The sequence below is a fragment of the Acartia tonsa genome, chromosome 5, assembly GCF_053477335.1.
Source record: "Acartia tonsa isolate MP-2025a chromosome 5, ASM5347733v1, whole genome shotgun sequence".
NCBI classification, from domain to species: Eukaryota; Metazoa; Arthropoda; class Copepoda; order Calanoida; family Acartiidae; genus Acartia; species Acartia tonsa.
In genome coordinates, this window is record NC_137264.1 from 7,616,408 (window position 1) to 7,637,465 (window position 21,058).

Consider the following 21,058-nt stretch of genomic DNA (forward strand, 5'->3'; position numbering starts at 1 on the left):
TGGATCTAAGACTAGGCTGCTTTTTGGAACAGATAGTTTAAATTCTAGGGGTAAGGGTATTATCTATTTGAATTAGAATATTCCAGGGTTCTTATGGGATAAAACAATGTTCGATGAATTTACATGCATTCCCAATGATAAATGACAAAATTACCCTTTCTGCAGATTAAAATTATGGTTCAAAGAATCAAAAGTATGGACACGCGACTAATTTGGAACCAACCAATCAAATTACAATATAATTACCCTAGTTTTTGAGCCAACCATTAAGTTAACGTATTGATAAAACTTTGGGTGACATCTTAATTTGCAGTCCAAGGTTCCATCACTCACTGAGGAAATTTAAAAAGGGTTGTTATGTTGTACATTGTTTAAAGATGTTAAAAATATATTCCGATGTATAATTTCACTCCCCCCCTGATCAAAAGGGATCTAAAGAGATAAGACTATGCCTATTAATTGATTTACATCTCTAATGATGACACACAAAACTATTAATTAAATTAGTGGTTGAAACGTTTTAAAACTCAACATAATAAATTAACCAATCAAAATTCAGTAGAAGTCTCTCCATAGTTGTTTAGCCAACTAATAAGAAAAGGTTATTATAAAACTTTGGGGACTATTTTAATAAACAGCCCATTGTCCCCCCCCCCCTCTCTCAGGCCAATCCCCCTTTTGCAGAACATATTTTATCCTTAATCTGTTTTGTGATATTAGTGCAAAACCATTATGAATTATGTAACTATATTCCTATTAAATAGACCTCTTAACTCAACAATAAATTTACTTTTATACTTAGTTAAGTTGATAGTAAAAGTATTCTTTTATATAATGACTAGCGGTTACGCCACTAGAGGCTTTTAGGGGCACATAAAATGGGGGGAGGGGGTACACCCCTCTCATTTTCAATTTAAAAAGAAAAAGTCTAATAGTAGCGCTGCCTAGTAACTGATTTACACTAAAAAATAACCTATAATCTATATATATATATTTAGGGTGTAGTAGAAACAGTAGTTAGATAGGGTCTCCCGAAACCACTAGTACACCCTATAATCTATATATATTTAGGGTGCAGTAGAAACAGTAGTAAGATAGGGTCTCCAGAAACCACCAGTACACCCTATAATCTATATATATTTAGGGTGTAGTAGAAACAGTAGAAAGATAAGGTCTCAAGAAACCACTAGTACACCCTATAATCTATATATATTTAGGGTGTAGTAGAAACAGTAGTAAGATAGGGTCTCCAGAAACTACTAGTACACCCTTTAATCTATATATATTTAGGGTGTAGTAGAAACAGTAGTAAGATAGGGTCTCCAGAAACTACTAGTACACCCTTTAATCTATATATATTTAGGGTGTAGTAGAAACAGTAGTAAGATAGGGTCTCCAGAAACTACCAGTACACCGTCCAAACCTTTCAGAGGATGCGATTCCAGGTGATTTTTTTTTTTGTGTGTTAGACCTAGAGGGAAAAGATGACCAGGGATCTAAAGGGAAAAGACGATTTACATCTCCAATGATGATACAAAAAATTACCCCTGCTTTAGATTAAAATTAGTGGTTGAAACGTTTGAATACTTAACTTACTTAACCTTCCGATCAAATTCATAGAAATCCCCAAAGTTTTTAAGCCAACGGATAATAAAACGTTATTATAAAACTTAAGGGACTAGTGTAATAGACAGCCCATTGTCCCCACTTTCTCTGTAAATTGACATACATAAAATATCTCAATTCCATCTACAAGAAATCTCGCCCCTAGAAATTAGGCACTGTGTTCGAGGGAGGAAGAGAGGGGAAGAAAGTTAGCCCAACAACATCCTAAGACTAATTTAAAATTGATATAGTCTAGAACCCTCTCTGGATCTATATAAAGCTACCCTAAAATTGACGGACAGACATGAAAACTTTACTACTGTAATCGGATTTTTTATGTCTTATTGAAAAAAGCCATCAAAAAGGCATCTAGTTTTCGGATCTTCCCCCCTAAAATATTTCAATGCTTTCTCGTCATTTCTATGGCCTTGGGGACTTATTTCATATAGGTACCCAATAAGTTAATCGTTTGTGTGCCTGTATCTGCGTTATCATATAATCTTTGGTTACAGCAATAGATTTTCTCAACTGCTATTTTAGATAGACATCTTCAATTTTTAGTCAAGATTCCTATTATTTATGCGCATTTGTTCCATACTTTTTTGTCCGCCTGACTATCGGTCATGCTTTAGAAGACAAAAATCTTATTATTTCAGTTGAAAAAGGCATCTGTTTTCATGATAACTATTCTTGTTTCTCTCAAGTTGTCAACCTACTTGAGAATGATTTACTATGATGGATATTGAGTGATATTGGGCTGTGTTGAGGAATATTAAATATAAGTATTGGCACAGAGAAAGGGGACAATAGGCTGTTTTTTACTCTAGTCCTCTAAGTTTGATAATAACGTTTATTTATTCGTTGGCTTAACAACTTTGGGGACTTTAGTTAATTTTGATTGGTTGATTAATTAAGATGATTGTGTTTAAACGTTTCAACTAATAATTGTAAGCTCTAGAAGGAGTAATTTTGTGTATAATCATTTGGGATGTACTTCAATTTGTCGGCCATTGTCTTATCCCTTTAAATCCCTGAAATATTGGGCTCAGTGTAAAAATAACAAGTGTGAATCAGTGCAACACAAGTTAATGCAGTTTTTAGCTGCACTGCTACTATACAACGGGGATACTGCACGGGTTGTTAAAAACCTGGGTTTTTTTAATCAATACCTAAAACCCAGACTAATCTGCAAAAAAGATGGGTTTTATTGATTTAACCCGTTTTTTGTGGGTTTATTACAAATCCTTATAATAAAGCAACAGGGTGTTTGTTTGTTTGTATGTACCGAAGGATCTCGCTAACCGCTGAAGCGATCAGATTCTCCTTAACAGGTTAGCTTCTCATAGGTCCTGGGTAGATTTATAACTATTTTGGTGTAGGGTAACACCACCCTCCATATAAAAATCGCCAAAAATAATAAAAATAAAAAAAACACCGCTCTGTGTTCATTTTTGTATTTAGCTAAAAACATAACTAACACCATTTATCGGCAAAAAATAGCTGATTTTAAAATAGATTGAAAAGAAACAATTTTACGTGTCCCTTGAGGCCTCTAGGGGCGTAGCCGCTAGTGTTAATTAAAAGGCTTTAAAATAAACTAAATATCAAAAGATTAAAAAAGAAAAAGAGAATGATAGAGGACAAGAGGATGCGTCAAGATAATTGTGCTAGACATTAAAAATTAAAGAGAGAAGAGTGGGAGAATAGTCTACCTATGTTTCTCAACAACAGCAAAAGGAATAGTTGCCTGAACTTCATTTCAGAAAAATTATTCCAAGCATAAGTAAAAAGAATACCGTCTAACACATGTAATATTGTATTGCAATTATTATTTAACAATTAAGCACCACTAAAATAGCCGGCCTTCTGTTTTTTTGTGTGAAATAAAACAGAAATATAAGTTGAATACCTATATCATAAAAAGAAACGATTTTCAAGTCTTGATATTTTTAAAACAACGTGGTAGAAAGTTGAAATTCTTTCAAATATGTGGCCTATAGATGTAGTTTAAACTATTGAACAGGAAAAAATATATAGTTCACTAAATTAAAGTTTAAATGCATTTCGTGCAACTACACCTTTATTGCAACATAATTCAGATATCCATAAATCCAAATCATATATTAAAATACTTTAATTATATTAGATTGGTAGATTTATTTCTTCAAAATATCTTAATTGATATATTTATTGTTTCTTTATTGCAAGAAATGAGCTTATTTAAATAAATTAATCGAAAGCAAATAAGAAGTTGTATTTTTTTAACTGGCCCAATTCTTGTATTTAAATATATATCTAGATTACTATAAAAACAACAAAAATGTGATTTGTATGAACACTCTACGAACAGTGTGTGTGAGTAAAGGGCAGATGTATTTAATTACCCTTGGGAACACCTTATTGCATAATGGAGGCCTCTAAATTAATACTCTCTAAACAAACCTTTCCTATAATCTTACAAAGCATACAGTTTTTAGTAGCGAGGCTACTCCATATGTCACTTTGTCTGTCCGCCCATCAGTCCGTCAGTAAGTCCGTAACGCTACAGGGGAAATATAATTTTCTCGACTGCTTTTAAAGAAAGACAGCTGAAATTCCTATAACATATGCATATTTTTTATATTTAATGTTTTGACTGTCTGTCTGTCGATCATGATTAAAAAATGTATACGTTATTTTTGAAAGTTTTCTGATTTTCTTGAAATTTTTGCATCTTTTGTTATTGCTCTGTTTTTGTCCATTCATTGATGTTTTTATGCTTACCTAGATGTTGTCAACCTTGTTTCTATAATCATTATTATAAAAATATTTCTAGCTGCTACGCCCCCTTCCCCCACAGAAGCCTCTAAAAGCATAAAACTTGTGTACATAATACCATACATTGCTGTTCATTTTAATAATAAGCTGGATATTTATGGGCTATTTATCCATGCCCCTTGCTTGGCTGTATTATTGGTACACTTAAACTCCCAGGATAGCAATTAAAAGGAGGATGTGCTTAAGGACCATTTGGGCAGGGGGGGGGGTTTACTCGAGAACCCTTAGAGCTAGAGGGAGCTAATTTTGGATTTAAGCTTCTATGGGGCCAAAGTTACTTTTAAAATTATCGTCGACCCCCCACCCCCCCCCCCAAAAAAAAATTTTTTGGGGGGGGGGTAAAAAATTTTTTTATTGCATTTCTCGCCGAATTAGGCAATTTGGAATCATTTGAGACCATGTTATTTTTTCAAAAATTTTTCCCCTAACAAGCAACCCTGCGGGGGGGACTTAGTCATTTTTTTCAAATTCTCGTTTATGAAGGTATATCTTAAATACAGTATGCTACTCTCTTAGTTTTAGAGATAATTGGATGAAATCTTTTGGGCTGGGTCACTAATTACCCCAACTATTGGTATCTTTAAAAAAAACGGCGGCGGGACCGCCGCTCCCGCCGCCTTTTCCGCCGCCACCAAAAAATTTTTTTTATTATATTTCTCGCCGAATTAGGCAATTTGGAATCATTTGAGTTCATGTTATTTTTTTCAAAAATTTTTCCCCTTACAACCAACCCTGCGGGGGGACTTGGTTATTTTTTTCAAATTCTCGTTTATAAAGGTATATCTTAAATACAGTATGCTACTCCCTTAGTTTTAGAGATAATTGGATGAAATCTTTTTGATTGTGTCACTTATTACCCCAAGTTTTGGTATCTTAAAAAAAAAAACGGCGGCGAGAACGCCGCTCCCGCCGTCCGCCGCCGTTTTCCGTTTTGAAAAAAATAACATGGTCTCAAATGATTCCAAATTGCCCAATTCGGCAAGAAATGCAATAAAAAAGAATTTTTTGGTGGCGGACGGCGGGAGCGGCAGGGTTGCTTGTAAGGCGAAAAATTTTTGAAAAAATAACATGGTCTCAAATGATTCCAAATTGCCTAATTCGGCGAGAAATGCAATAAAAAATTTCTTTTTTGGTGGCGGCGGAAAACGGCGGCGGACGGCGGGAGCGGCGGTCCCGCCGCCGTTTTTTTTAAAGATACCAAAACTTGGGGTAATTAGTGACACAATCAAAAAGATTTCATCCAATTATCTTTAAAACTAAGAGAGTAGCATACTGTATTTAAGATATACCTTCATAAACGAGAATTTGAAAAAAATGACTAAGTCCCCCCGCAGGGTTGCTTGTAAGGCGAAAAATTTTGGAAAAAAATAACATGGTCTCAAATGATTCCAAATTGCCTAATTCGGCGAGAAATGCAATAAAAAAAATTTTTACCCCCCCCAAAAAAAAAAATTTTGGGGGGGGTGGGGGGTCGACGATAATTTTAAAAGTAACTTTGGCCCCATAGAAGCTTAAATCCAAAATTAGCTCCCTCTAGCTCTAAGGGTTCTCGAGTAAACCCCCCCCCCCTGCCCAAATGGTCCTTAAGCACATCCTCCTTTATCCAAGAATTATTTGTGGGGTTATACAAAAATGATAAGTATGGTTCAAGGATTTTCACAATATATCAGACTATAATAATTAGCATCCGTAATATAAAACGTTTTTTTTCTTACCTGTTTTATGGAGTTACCTCGTACTAAGCCTCGTACTAGGTCTTATCCTCAGGAAGGAAGGAGACAATGGTCTGTTTATTACTCAAGTCCCCAAAGTTTATAATAACGTTTTCTTATTTTTTGTCTAAACATCTATGGGGACTTTTAATAAATTTTGATTGGTTGGTTCATTTAGTTAAGTGTCCCAACCTTTTAACTTCTAATTGTAATCTACAGAAGGGGTAATTTGGAAGGTACATCAATTTATCGACCAATGTCTTATCCCTTCCTTTAGATCCCTGAAGCCAATAGGTCTTATCCTACTTAGTCTTTAATACAAGAAGAAGAATGGATATTCATTAATGTCAGAAAGTAAGGAAAAAGTAAACGGCAAATTGTCAATTGTCCAAACGATTTAATTAAGTCAAATTGCTTCAAATAAACAAGTCTGGCATACGAAATGAATATTTTTTCAATAAAATTACAGTATTTCAATTTGTCGACTTTAGAAATAAAACTTTCTTCTTGTAAAAGAGATTTAATCAGTATAAAATGTGCAAAATCAAGCATTCAGTACTTCTATTTATATTTTAAACTATAATGTTTCTTTAGTTTTTAACCCTTTTACTTAACCTCATATATCAGGGATCTAAAGGGATAGACAATGGCCGATAGATTAATATACATCCTCAATGATGTCACACAAAACTAACCCCTTCTGTAGATTAAAATTAGTGGTTGAAACTTTTGGACCCTCAACTAAAAGAACCAGCCAATCAAAGTCAAATAAAAGTCCCCCAAAGTAGTTAGGCCAACGTATAAGTAAACGTTATTACAAAACTTTGGGGTCTATGATAATAAACAGCCCAATGTCCCCTCCCTCCCTATACACTACATGTGATTAATAAACATGGATATAAAACAGGATAAAGCAGATGTCAAATTAATCCTTATCCTATAATAATCTTCTCCAGAATATATTAAACATAAAACAATTGAGGAGGGATAGCATTCAGAAAAAAAGAATATTACAATTCCAAATCATTCGTATTCTATTGATTTTTCTAAATGGGATGCTCATTAATTTTATTTAGTTGTAAAGATATTGCCTAAAAAAGCTTAATATATAAAGTGATTTGGTTGCATTTAAAAGCAAAAAATCTTCCTTACATCTGTAAAATCTTTATCAGAAACAAACAAAGAAAATTAAATGATTAATCGCTTAATTGCACCAATAATAACAAAGTGTAGGAACAATTCGACTATATTATTAGTTAGAAGGCGAACACATTTTGGTGATTTTTTTCTTATATTACATGAAAGTATTATGGGCAATTACAATAATAATATCGATGTTCAATTCTTGATCGCTTTACTTGTAACTTTTTGCCTTGCTACCTAGATTACGAGATATATACATGTGTAATAACCTCTAACCCCCTTCCCCCCCCCCCCTTAAGTTAAAATAATTTTTGTTGGCAGGTAGTCAAAGAGTCACACTGTTTCAGAGAGAGAGAGGGGACAATAGGCTGTTTATTACACTAGTCCCCAAAGTTTTACAGTAACGTTTTCATATTCGCTGGCTTCATAATTTTGATAGTGTAATGAATTTTGATTGGCTAGATCATTAAGTTGAGTGTCCAAACGTTTAACCACCATTTTATTTTACTCAAGGAGTAATTTTGTATAAAATCATTGGGGATGTATATCAATATATCGACAATTGTCTTATCCCTTTAGATCTTTGCATTTTTTTTCACTAAAAATACGCAATAAAAACAAATTTGCACAAAAACTTTACTACAAACATTTATTTGTCAATGGGAAAAACAATATAGTAAGCAACAAGTAACAAATATTCCCAAGTAAGATAGGATCAATAAATACTTAATCTGTTCTTCGGTTTGAAGCAAAAGATCTCTGCAACCACTGGATTGATTAGATTTATCTTTTAATAAAATCTTCCCACAACTCAGAATAAAAGAGATTATTCGGTCCATTTAAACCTATAAAATGCTATCCTATTATATAATTACTAGCGGCTTCGCCCCTAGCCTCTAGGGGCTTTGCCCAAGAGGTGATAAAAAAAAATTATTGCGAGAGACCATAAAGGACCATGGAAACTCCTTCAAAAAAAAAAAAAAAAAAAAAAAAAAAAATGGGGGGGGATTTTTTGGTTTTTGGGGGGGTTGGGGGTGTCCCACCCCCCGAGAAAATAGCTTAAAACCACCACAGGACCAATAGGTAGATACCCTGAAGAGTAGAATCCGATTGGTTCAGTGGTTACCGAGATCTTAAGGGACAGACAGACAGACGGACGGACAGACGGTCAGACGGACAGACAGACATCGTTCTACTTTGTATTATAGATAAAGTACATATAGTGATCAGCACAGTTTATTTAAACATGTTATTCCAAGTAGTAAGATTTTTTTGTCTGAAGCTTAAGATGTCAATAACTATTGAACTAAATAAGCTTTACTGTTTAGATAAGCTTCATGTTTATACTTTGATGGTTTTAGGCTATTTTTGATGGTAGGGGCTCAGTCTGTAGTAAATAATATAAATACCTAATAACTTTCTTTTGTGATTCTGGATTATCGTAAAATTAGGTAAACAGTTTGATAAATCTTATCACAGACAGCTTTTTGTTTTATATTGAAATAAAAGATGGCAGACAGGCGGCAGAGTAAATTATAGAGAAGCTGTAGAGTGAAGAATAGAAAAGAATTTAGTGTTACATTCCTAGAATACTAGTTGGGTGTTGGAAATAGAAAAACTATCTTGGTAGCAATCAGTGATGCGGGGCCGTTTGATTTTGTTGCGGCTCCTGCTCCTACATAAAATCAAGAAATTCCTAGTCTATTTTTGACTAATTGAAGGCTTTAAAAGTTCAATTTTTGAGAAAAATGAACTTGAAACAATAAAAGGGGGGAGGCGGATGTGCCACTTTTTGAAACCAAAAGTAAAAGTCAACAAAGGAACTCAACTAAAAAAAGAGTTACAGGTCTGAGATTTTGCATGGCAGTTGCTTTATAGGGGTACAATATGGAACTGTGAAGAAACGGCGGCGCAACCGCCGAAAACCGCCGTTTTCCGCCGAAATTTTTTTGCCTTTTCTCGGCGGTTTTCGGCGGTTGTGCCACCGTTTCTTCACAGTTCCATAGTGTACGCCTATAAAGCAAATGCCATGCAAAATGTCAGACCTGTAACTCTTTTTTTAGTTGAGTTCCTTTGACTTTTAGTTTTGGTTTCAAAAAGTGGCACATCCGCCTCCCCCCTTTAAACATAAAGTCTAATCAAGGCGTAAAAATTTTTCTCGTATTCATTTGAATCCGGTGGATAGGAACCGGTTCTCATGAATACGAAAAAACTATGTCTAGCATCGTATTATATCCAGTTTTCTACGAATATAGAAATGTACAATCATAAGATTAAAACCAGTTTTTTTAGCCGGTGCCTCCGGCACCTAGGGGCTAAAAAAACTTGTTTTAATCTTATAATTATACTTTCTATATCCGCGGAAAGCCGTTTATAATACGATACGAGAAATAACTATTCTTTTTCCCTAGATATTTATTAGCAAATTACCACCTCCCAACCCCCCGAGTCCGAGCCGCTTTCAAAATAACGGCTACAGCTCTGGCTCCACAACGCTGGTAGCAATACTTGTTTTTATTTTCTTAAAGGGATAGTCTATCTTTTATTATCCATGAGTAATTATCTAATAAGTTTGACAAGGAAAAGTAAAGTAATGTGGCACTATAACCAGGGATCTAAAAGGATAAGACAATAGGCGATTTATTAATGTACATCCCCAACAAAATTACCCCATCAGTAGAGTAAAATTAGTGGTTGAAATGTTTGGATACTCAACTTAACGAACTAACCAATCAAATTGAATAAAAATCCCCAAAGTTGTTAAGCCAACGTTATTATAAAACTTTGGGGACAAGTGTAATAAACAGCCCAATGTCCCCTCCCTCCCTGAAAGTGATGTGACACCATCACCTGGGATAAATGGATAAATTAAGTCTATGATGCTCTAACTAATATTGCTTGATTCACTTCTACTAGAGAATACTGAAGATGCTTAATTTAGGTATAACTGTAATATAATTTAATGAATAGCAGATTGTTTGACTTTTAATAAGCATAAACATTGGTCTAACCTTTCCTTGGTCAATGTATAGCTTTTTAAATTGGATTGTAATCAGTTAGGGAGAGGACATTGGTCTGTTTATTTCAATAGTGCCCAATGTTTTATAATAACGTTTTCTTAATTGTTGGCTCAACAACATTAGGGACTTTTCTTGAATTTTTCATTGTTTAGTCATTAAGTTTGTGTCCAAACGTTTCTTCAACAACTAATTATAATCTACAAAAGGGATAATTTTGTGTACCATTATTGGGGATATGCAGTAATTTATCAGCAATTGTCTTATCCCTTTAGATCCCTTAAGCATAATACATCATATTAAATTCAATAATAATCCCTTAATTTCTTTACTGTGACAGGTTGTGTCACCCTATTCATTCATTTCATGGATCTAAGAACACAATGGACAGACATGTTGTGTCATCCTATTCATTCATTTAATGGATCTAAGAACACAATGGACAGACATGTTGTGTCACCCTATTCATTCATTTAATGGATCTAAGAACACAATGGACAGACATGTTGTGTCACCCTATTCATTCATTTAATGGATCTAAGAACACAATGGAAAGACATGTTGTGTCATCCTATTCATTCATTTAATGGATCTAAGAACACAATGGACAGACATGTTGTCTCACCCTATACATTCATTTAATGGATCTAAGAACACAATGGACAGACATGTTGTCTCACCCTATGCATTCATTTAATGGATCTAAGAACACAATGGAAAGACATGTTGTGTCACCCTATTCATTCATTTAATGGATCTAAGAACACAATGGACAGACATGTTGTGTCACCCTATTCATTCATTTAATGGATCTAAGAACACAATGGACAGACATGTTGTCTCACCCAATGCATTCATTTAATGGATCTAAGAACACAATAGATAGATATTTGTGACAATTAAAAGCACTAAAAAACCTTGGAAAGGCAAACAGACAAAATGAAATATAGAGAAGATATTCAGTTGTTAAATGTACAATAATCCTTAGAAATTACAAAACCTTTCTGAAATATAAATAAGAAAATATAAAATATCTTTTAGGTATGACCGACAGACTGACAGACAAAGTAAACTTGATGCTCATTGATAATTAACGGACTAATTTAAGATAACAGGAAAACAAAAAATAGTTTTCCTTTTTAGAATGTTATTAGTTGGACATTAAAGCAAACAGTGCAAAACATGTGTCACTCTTAGTCTTAATTATTCAACTTTCTTGACGAGAGTCTTATAAAAGTGTCTTCTTTTATCTTATACTTGCGGCTACGCCCCTTGAAACCTCCCTTCACTTTCAATTGTAGTTTTTAAAAGAAACTTTTCTTAAAAATTTGGAGGGAGAGAACTTTTTGGGGGTTGTAATATCCTCCCCCCAAATAGTTATAAACCTTCCCAGTATCTATGTAAAGCTAACCTGTAAAGTAAACCATATAGGTTCAATTAATAGCGATATTCTTTGATACACACTTACAGACAAGGATCCTTTAACTTATAAGGATACAGAAGCATTAGGGTGTCAAATTATCAATGTTTGTTTTTTATAATAGTTTAGAGAAAGCTTTGTATGGATTCAGGGCAGGTTTTAGACCATTTTCTTAATAATTGGATCAATTGGCCCAAGATAGTTTAGAAAAAATTGCCACCACCCTAAAATTAAAGATGATTGACAGATATGATTAAAGTAATCCTTTCTGTAGATTTATTAAGAAATACAGGGATACATGAATGGGCGAAAACTTTTTCTTCTTTCCAAGTCTTTTTGTAGCTTTAATTATTAAAATAAGAAAGGGGTTTATATTAAATAAATTTCATTGTCCTCTTATTCCCTGAGGATTATTACATTTTCTCAGATGTGCATCTATCAAGCTCAAGGGGACTTTTACAACTACTTTGTAATCACTTTTTTTTCTCAAATTATGAAAAAAGATTAAAAGTACAAGAAAAATATGTAACGTTATATTTATATAAAAGTAATAGAATGTCTGTCTCTGTGTCCCGAAAGATCTCTGTAACTGCTGACTCAAAATATTTCTCCTTTACAATGTAGCTTTTGATAGGTCCTGGGAAGGTTTATAACTATTTGGGGGGGGGGGGGGGGGGTACCACCTCCCTCCCAAGAGAAATCGCCCCTAGAAATAAAATCCTTCCCATTACAGCCATCTAATTTCTAATTCCTGACGTTATTAAATTAGCTATATCATGGTATTTACTGTGCTATTGGATTCGCCCAAATACAAATGAAAGGTTCTGGAATTTTAGGGAAAATATTTTCACTTGTCATATCTTCAATGTGTGGGGAACGTGTCGTAACCGTCCATTCGACCTAAAATAGCCGGATTTACTGCATTTACGGTAAAATATTCCTGGTAACGAATATTTCCAGAAATCTATGAATTTTAAAGGCTAAACGGCTGAACGTACAGATCATACCCGAACACCGTTTTAAGCGGCATAAGAAGGCCTAAAAGTAATCTGGAATAGTAATAAATCAATAATGCACAATTATCTCGCATGGTAGAGAAATGCGCAAAAAAAGTGAAGCTTTCCCTGTGCATCATTGGATCTTGGCTATTCCAGATTATTTGTAGGGCTTCTTATGCCGCTTAAAACGGTGTGCGGGCATGATCTGTACGTTCAGTCGTTTAGCCTTTAAGATTCATAGATTAGTGGAAATATTCGTTACCAGGAATATTTTACCGTCAACTGCAGTTGATCCAAATAGCCTAAAGAAATAAAGGGGTTTTAGATTTTTAAACAGGGACAAAGGGAACATTATGTGGTTTGTTTATTACATTATTCCCCATATTTTTAAAATACTTTTTTTATTTTATTCGTTAGCTGAACAGCTTTGGGAACTGTTATTGAATTTTGATTAACTGGTTCATAAAGTTTTTTGTCTAATCGTTTTAACTATTTATTGTAATCTACAGAAGAAGGGGTAATTTTTTGTATCATCATTTAAGATGTGCATCGGCCATTGTCTTATCCTTTTAGATCCCTGAGTATTAACTGAAAATATTGGGCGATTTATAAATAAATGTCTGCTTGTTTCAGATCGATAACCGGGCCCGGGGATACTGGTACCTTCAGAATCTCCAGAAATACAGGTTACCACAGGTAAAATACACAGTTTATTCATTAGCAGCGCAGCTACTCTATAATTTTGGTATATCCGTCCGTCGTTTGTTACTTAAAATATGTAAAATTATCTAGTAACGAGTTTGAAATAATAAAAAAATTAAGATTTTTTGATTGTTTCTAGTCTAAAGCTATAGTAATGAAATTCTGAAGTTCTACAACAATTAAGGTAGATAAATAGTTAAAAAATATTTTCCATAAAGGGCATTTGTGTGACTCAACTTACACACACTCATAACGTTTGATTACTACTGAACGACATTTTAGGTTTTATACATTTTTAAAAAATGTTTGAATATTCTATGGCTGTTTTCCTTCACATTGTAAACAAGGATGAAAACAATAATAAGTAGCGAAGCACAAAAAATAGTAGATAAAAATACGGATTTGTTAAAAACGTTAAACACAAAAGAACTGGGGAAATATGTAAAAATCTAAAAAAGCAAACTGTCCTTTTATCCCTTAGAACAACGGGAAATTTAAATTTTTAAAAATCGTGCAAAAACACCAAAGATACCTACCGGGAAATATGTGAAAAATGTATAAGTAACTAGCTAAAAAGCAGTCCGACCGCCATTAATGTTTTAGTCTTAATTAGGCTCTAAATTAATAGGAGAGCTGACAAGAAGTTTCAGCCGTCTATCTTTTATAGGAGCTGGAAAAATCTCATTTCCCCAAAAACGTTTCATTCGGACAGACGGACATTTCGTACTATAGAGGAGCTTCTTTAAAAAGTCATACAATAGCTGCAAAATATATCCATGTATTTTGAATAATTTGAAAAGAAAAATGCATATTCTGAATAGATACCTACTGCTTCAAATATTTATTCGTCTTTCAAAATATTTTTTGTTGTTGAAAAACATTGTAGTACCAGGAAGGGAGGGGACAATGGGCTGTTTATTGCACTAGTACCCAAAGAGTTATCATAGCGTTTTCTTATTCGTTGGCTCCACAACTTTTGGGACTATTTTGATTGGTTAGTTCTTCAAGTTGAGTGTCCAAACGTTTTCACCACAAGGGTTAATTTTGCATATCATCATTGGAGGTAATCACTAATTTATCGGCCATTGATTTATCCCTCATCCCAGTTTAAAATGAAAAAAAAAAGTTATTTAAAACTAGAATCAAATGGTTTAAATAAAAAATTAAGTACTTAGGCTTTTGGCTTTTCATAAGGGTTTGTTCGTTTGTCTGTTGCTCCAACCGTCAGTTTTTTTTTATCGAAAAGTTAAGTATTATTAATTTTAAAACATTCCTTTTAAACATTATTTTCTCTGTATAATACAATTGTATTCTTTTTAGTAGCGAAGCTACTCTATAATTCACTTTATCTGTCCGTCCGTAACGTTATAGGGGGACTGCTATTGAAATTATTTGTGAAGATTCCCTGTATAATTTACTTTGTCCGTCAGTCTGTCGGTCATGCATAAAAGACATTAAAATTAATTTTTTATAATATTTCAGCAAGGCTTCGTGATTTCTAAGAGTTATTGCACATTTATCAACTGAACATCTTCTAAATACTTGATTTAATCTGTGTGTCCTTCCATGAAATTTTATTTCTTCGCTACTTATGGATGTTACTCACATACTTTACTATTGATGTGTTTAGATTGGCTTACAACGGAGGAGTAGAAGAACTAAACAGAACAATTGAGTTTGGTAAGTGGTATTTGTAGCACAGCTACTCTTTCACACATTTCTCTAACTGCTAGTCCATTAATTAAGAAAAAATCGGAAAATGCTTTCGGCTACATGGAAGTCATAAGGAAGAAATAACTTATTTCATTTAAAGTATGTTTTTTTTTAATATTTTTGCTTGTAAATAATATAAAATTTGGTATGAAATAGTTTTTAATTAATTTTAGTGTAATATTATTTTACCATTGAACAATTTCCTGCTAGAAACAATGCGGGAAAAGACAATAAATGATAAAATAAAATTGAATTAGTCGTCCCTTTTTCATATCTGTACATATACAAAACTTACATTGTACTTAACTCCTGTAATAATTCATTAAATTATTGTCTGTCCTGTTTTAATATTTAATTGTGAATACAAATCATTATCTGCAGTTCTTTAAACAAATCAGAGATTTTTTTTTCTCTACAAAAATTTTGTTGCAGTTAGTAAATTGTAAGTAGCGTAGCTACTCTATAACATGACTGTGTGTATGTTCGTCACTGAAAATGACAATAAAATTCCCCGTATCCCTTCGAAACCGATTAATTCCCGGTGGATTAGAACCGGTTCTTTGCCATACTAAAAAATTATGTCAAGCATCGTATTATAACCAGTTTTCTGCGAATATGAATATGTACTACCATAAGATAACACCAGTTCTTTAGACCGTGCCTTAGGCATCTCGGGGCTAAAATCTGGTTTAATTTAACAATTTTTCACTTTGATATCTGCGGAAAGCTGTGTATAATACGATACAATGAATAACTATTATGTCCGTGATTCAAATTATTAATTTTGCCTCCTTAAGAATGGTTTTTAAAAAGTCAAAACCCTCTAAAGAAACCCCCAAAGGTTATGGTTTAATGACAATACCTTTAAAAGTTTAATATACCCCTGAGATAACATAAATTATCTTTTTATTATAATGTTTTTGCTGCGCTACTTAAGGACATAATTATCCTTGTTTTTTTTTATTTCTTTAGGCAATTCCCACCAAATAAACCCTTTCAAAACAAGATAATAATGATCTTCTTTAATTAAGTAAAAACATTACTAGCACAAAATTGTTGTTAGTTTAACTTTTTCAACTCTCATTTGATTAAATTAATTAATTAAGAAGGATACGAAGAAAGTTCACTATTTTGATAAGGACTTCTTTAATTGATTGAAGGAAATTACATTTTTATAGCTTAGTTTTTTTCAGTATCTACGGGGAGGGGCGGGAGGGGACACTTGTAAAATTATGTCTTGGGGCCGGGGATGGATGATTCTATTAATGATATCGATACAATTCTTTTTTAAGTGGTGAAGCTACTCTATAATTCACTTTGTCTGTCCGTCCGTCTGTCAGTCAGTCAGATGGTAACGCTATGGGACAAATTTTATTATTTGTAGGAAATTGCCTGTAATATAATACGATACATGAATTTTCAGCATTCCTAAGAACCGATATTTTTTAGGCGAAGAGAGAAAACCCGGTGGACTTAACACAACCTTTCCTCACGTGGGCAACCAAATATCAGACCCAACCACCTCAACAAGGACGCCGCCGCTTCTGGGCGGCGGCATCCCAGCCAACCTTAATGACCGGGTAGCGGCATTGGGTGGGTTAGGCGGCATGGGCTTGATGGCGGTGCCAGCGGAAAGTACGCCGATGCCGGAAAAGACTCGGCGGTTGTCTAATGTTAATACAGCTACCATGACGAGACCAAGGTAAAACTTTGTTCATTTGATGGGAGGAAGGTTGCCTCTAATTATTTTCTATGCTGGGGGTGGGGAGGGAGGCTGACAAACTGACATTTCATTCAGGGAGGGAGGGGACACTGGGCTGATTATTACAATAGTCCCAAAAGTTTATAATAACGGTTTTTATCCTTCGACTTAAAAACTTTAGGGACTATTATGAAATTTGATTGGTTAATAAACCATTAAATTGAATGTGCAAACGTTTCAACCACTTATTGTTATCTTTAAAAGATTAATGTTGTGAATCATTATTGAGGATTTATATCAATTTATCGGTCATTGTCTTATCCCTTTAGATCCCTGCGAAAAAAAGCTTCTAACCAAGGAAAGAGGAGAAAAGCTACTGTAAAAACACGACTATACTCGAAAGGGAACTACCCATGAACGAGAGCAAGTGATTCTAAGCACCTTCCAGCATTGATCCATAGTATTTTTTTAGTAAATATAATAGGTTTATGTTTAATACTTGGTTTATCGACTAAAAAGTTAGGTTTCGCCATGGTTTTATATGAAATAAACTTTAAAATGTAAAGCATATTTTGATGCAATATCATCAAACGCTTTGTTGAGTTCAACGTACAAAATAAAATAACATGGCAGAAAAGCAGCACATGCTGTAAATTGCAAAAGTACATTAATTAAACTGTTTACAATATTACAAGTTACCAACCCTTTTTCTAAATATACGTTTTTAATCAAAATAATATACTTTTGCATTCATCTTTTAAACAACAGTTTGCACTCATCAAAACATATGATGATATTGCACCAAAAAAATGCTTAACATTTCAAAGTTTTTTTTATTATAAAACCATGGCGAAACCTAACTTTTTAGTCGATAAACCAAATATTAAACATTAACCTAGTATATTTATTAAAAAATACTATGGATCAATGCTGGAAGGTGCTTAGAATCACTTGCTCTCGTTCGTGGATAGTCCCCTTTGTATTGAATCTTATTGATATTCTAAAATTTATTAAGGGGTATGAAAACTGTGATACGAACCAATGACTTTGCGGCCAACATGGAGGATGTGATAGCTGCCAACACACCTGAAATTGACAGTGTTGATTCTCTGGGTACGCCGGATCTGAGCCTCGTTTCTGCTAATACACCAGGAACTTATATTAACCTTTTTTATGCGTCGGTTTAAATCAAATTCTTAAAGTAATTTTTCTATTAGTTATCAACCGAAATAAGTACGAACGGACGGATGTGCCCCTGTTTGAAATCTTACGGGATAGGACAATGAAACAATGAATTTAATAATGATTAAAACCTTTTCTGTAATTTAAATTTATTGGTTGAATAATGCGGACATTGTTAGTTTTAACCTTTCAATCAAGATTTAATGAAAGTACCCAAAGATTTTAATCCATCAAATGAGAGAAACTGTTTACAAAACTTTGGGAGACAGTATAACTTACAGTCCCCTCCCTCCCTGGTATTTCTGTGCAAATATTTTTTACAATATTCTTCTAGTATGAACGTCTTATTAGAATAAATTTTATGGGGAGTAAAAATTTTTTTAATATTTTGTTCTTTGCCTGAATATCCTCTAGAAATCTTTGATTGGACATACTTTGTTTTTTAGTTACAAACTATGCATGGCATTTGTTCCTATTTATATACATTTCATTTAAAATATTCTAACAGAGTCATGCAGCTGACATATCAGAAGCATTCTAGATTTTGTTGATATAAGAAATTGTTGCCAGATTTAAGCCTGGTGGGTATTGAACCTGGCGAACTGGACTTGGATGAACCTCTCACCCTCCAGGAATCATATTATCCATTATATTTATAATGATCAATTCTTCAACTGATAATTGATAAAACTAACCTAGGAGTTAGATATTGTTTTAGTAGATAAATTGGCCTCATTAATTTTCAGACAAGCAGCTTCATAGATTGCACGTTAGTTTTTGTTTGAAATTTCAAAATTCGCAAGTTAATACCTATTTTTAGACTATGACTTCCGCCTTGACTTAGTTTTCGTGTCGCACATTTTATTAAGGTCGAGATTATAGCCCTACACTGTGACCTCTCAGCAATTGAAGTGTATTGCATTTATTTGTGGCAGGATTTAGGCTATTAAGACATAAAATAGGTCCCCACCGAAAAAATCTTTCTCTTAGCAATACAAAATGTAAATCTATGTATGGACTTAAAGTCAAACTACCCCTTTTTTAAGAATTAAAAAATCTAAAATGGATATTGTTATTTATAGGATCTTTCCATCACCAATTCAGCTCAACAATGCAGAGACAGAGATGTTTGTGATACAACTTTTGACAAAGAACTGGCAGGGAATCGAACTTACGACCAGGTTAACATATTTTCTTCATCCTATAATATAAAGAATTGTACTAATGATAGTTTGATCCACAATGAATTCTAAAGTAAGATTTTATTTTAACAGCATATTATTCTCTAAGTCTACAACCTTATTCTAATCTATTGTTTTTTTGTCATAATGAATTATATGACTAATATTAGAGTAAAACACTAGAGGTAGAAGAGGTTATATAAATGTATGTCCCCATCCCAAAGTCCTTGTTCCGACTCTCAATTGGGTCTTTGAAAATCAACCAATTGTGTCGATAATATTAACACAGCCAAATAGCAGAAAACAATTTGCTAGCAGACGAGAAAGGTCCTTAACAGGGAGATCCAGGTATTTGTCTGACTATACATCAATACTATAGATTTATTTGATGAATAATTATCCTTTTTTGTGTAGGATGATTCCCAAGGAAATCGAACTTATGACCAGGAGCCAAAGACCTTAGGAGAAGCCCCGAACCTGAAGCCTCAGCGGCCATCACAAAATATGGCTAACAGGACATATGATAGCAGGAAAGTTTCTTGTTATAATTCCCTTGTAATACAGCTAGTGAATTAATCAGACTTTTATTATATCTTCTAATATTTATATTTTATAGTATAAATAAAAGACCGACGGACAAAGTAAATTACATATTTGATGATCATTATTGGTATGGGGGATCTTCTATCTTGAATAGCAGCTGAGAAAATCAAATTTCCATCATATCGTAACAGGCTGACTGACTAATAGACGGACAGCCAAATGTAATTATTGATTAGCTTCGCTACTAAAAAATGATAGGTACTTTTTTAACACGAAACTTTACCTCAGTCCTCCACAACTCCACCAAAACAACCGCACTTTTGAGCAACCACCTGACAACAACCGAACTTACGAGCATCCTGCTGGCGGCAACAACACATTTAACCAACCATGCCCCAACAACCGGACGTTTGACGGGCAACCGCAGCAGTCACATCTAGCTGCTAACCGAACATTTGAGCAGCCCGGTAATCGAACCTTTGACGGCCAGAACCGTACGTTTGATAACAAATCAAGATCGCCGCCGAACAGCAATAGAACGTTTGACGGTGCCAACCGGACGTTTGACAGCAGTCAACTGCCGGGCAACCGAACGTACGACGGTAATTCACCGCCCTCTGCGGTCAACCGAACATTTGACGGTGGTCAGACTACAGTCGGCGGCAACCGGACATTTGACGGTAATAATCGTACGTATGATGGCAATAATTCTAGCGGTAACCGTACTTTCGATGGCAATAATTCCGGCGGCAACCGGACGTTTGATGGACCTGGAAACCGGAAAATGTCGGAGGATCGAAACAGCTCTGGAAATTCTAGTCAGCACATGTCGAGGGAATCCAGTAATGATGGTCTGTTAGAGGTACAGTAGACTTTATATTTACACAGGAAGGAAGGGGACATTGGGCTGTTTATTACACTAGTTTTATAATAACATTTTTAAATTTGTTAGTTTAGGTTAGGTGACCTTTGGTAAGTTTTAATTGGTTGGTTTCTTTAAGTAGAGTGCCCAAACGTTTCTGCCCTACTTCTTGTTGTATCCTAGTTACTCCCTACTACCTAACTCTAGTCTTACTATGGCAGTTGTCATACCTTTCTGGTTTCTTAATGTTGAATTTTTGGAAGGATCTAGAAATGTTTTGAATTTCAGGATATGGATGTACTTTCTGGAGAAATGGACAGATTATCAACGGCCTCTGGCCTCTCTGAATCAAGCACCAGTCACAGGAATGGATATTATATATGCACAGCAAATTATAGAAATGAAATAATGTGTATAGCGACATTTAAAATGTTTTCTGTGGCAGCGATTTCTATTGGGAG

General features: G+C 34.1%; 1 protein-coding gene across 2 annotated transcripts in view; it reads left to right on the top strand.

Moving 5' to 3' along the window:
- Positions 1-21,058, top strand: part of LOC145318654 (uncharacterized) — a 78,695-nt gene that overhangs the window by 24,457 nt on the left and 33,180 nt on the right. For both annotated transcript variants that reach the window (XM_080160067.1, XM_080160068.1), the window contains exons 7-16: positions 1,364-1,445; positions 13,346-13,408; positions 15,045-15,094; positions 16,577-16,829; positions 17,845-17,977; positions 18,578-18,641; positions 19,092-19,192; positions 19,607-19,719; positions 20,021-20,597; positions 20,886-20,959. In XM_080160067.1, the coding sequence (XP_080016193.1) occupies positions 1,364-1,445; positions 13,346-13,408; positions 15,045-15,094; positions 16,577-16,829; positions 17,845-17,977; positions 18,578-18,641; positions 19,092-19,192; positions 19,607-19,719; positions 20,021-20,597; positions 20,886-20,959 (1,510 nt within the window). The remainder of the gene's footprint in view (positions 1-1,363; positions 1,446-13,345; positions 13,409-15,044; positions 15,095-16,576; positions 16,830-17,844; positions 17,978-18,577; positions 18,642-19,091; positions 19,193-19,606; positions 19,720-20,020; positions 20,598-20,885; positions 20,960-21,058) is intronic.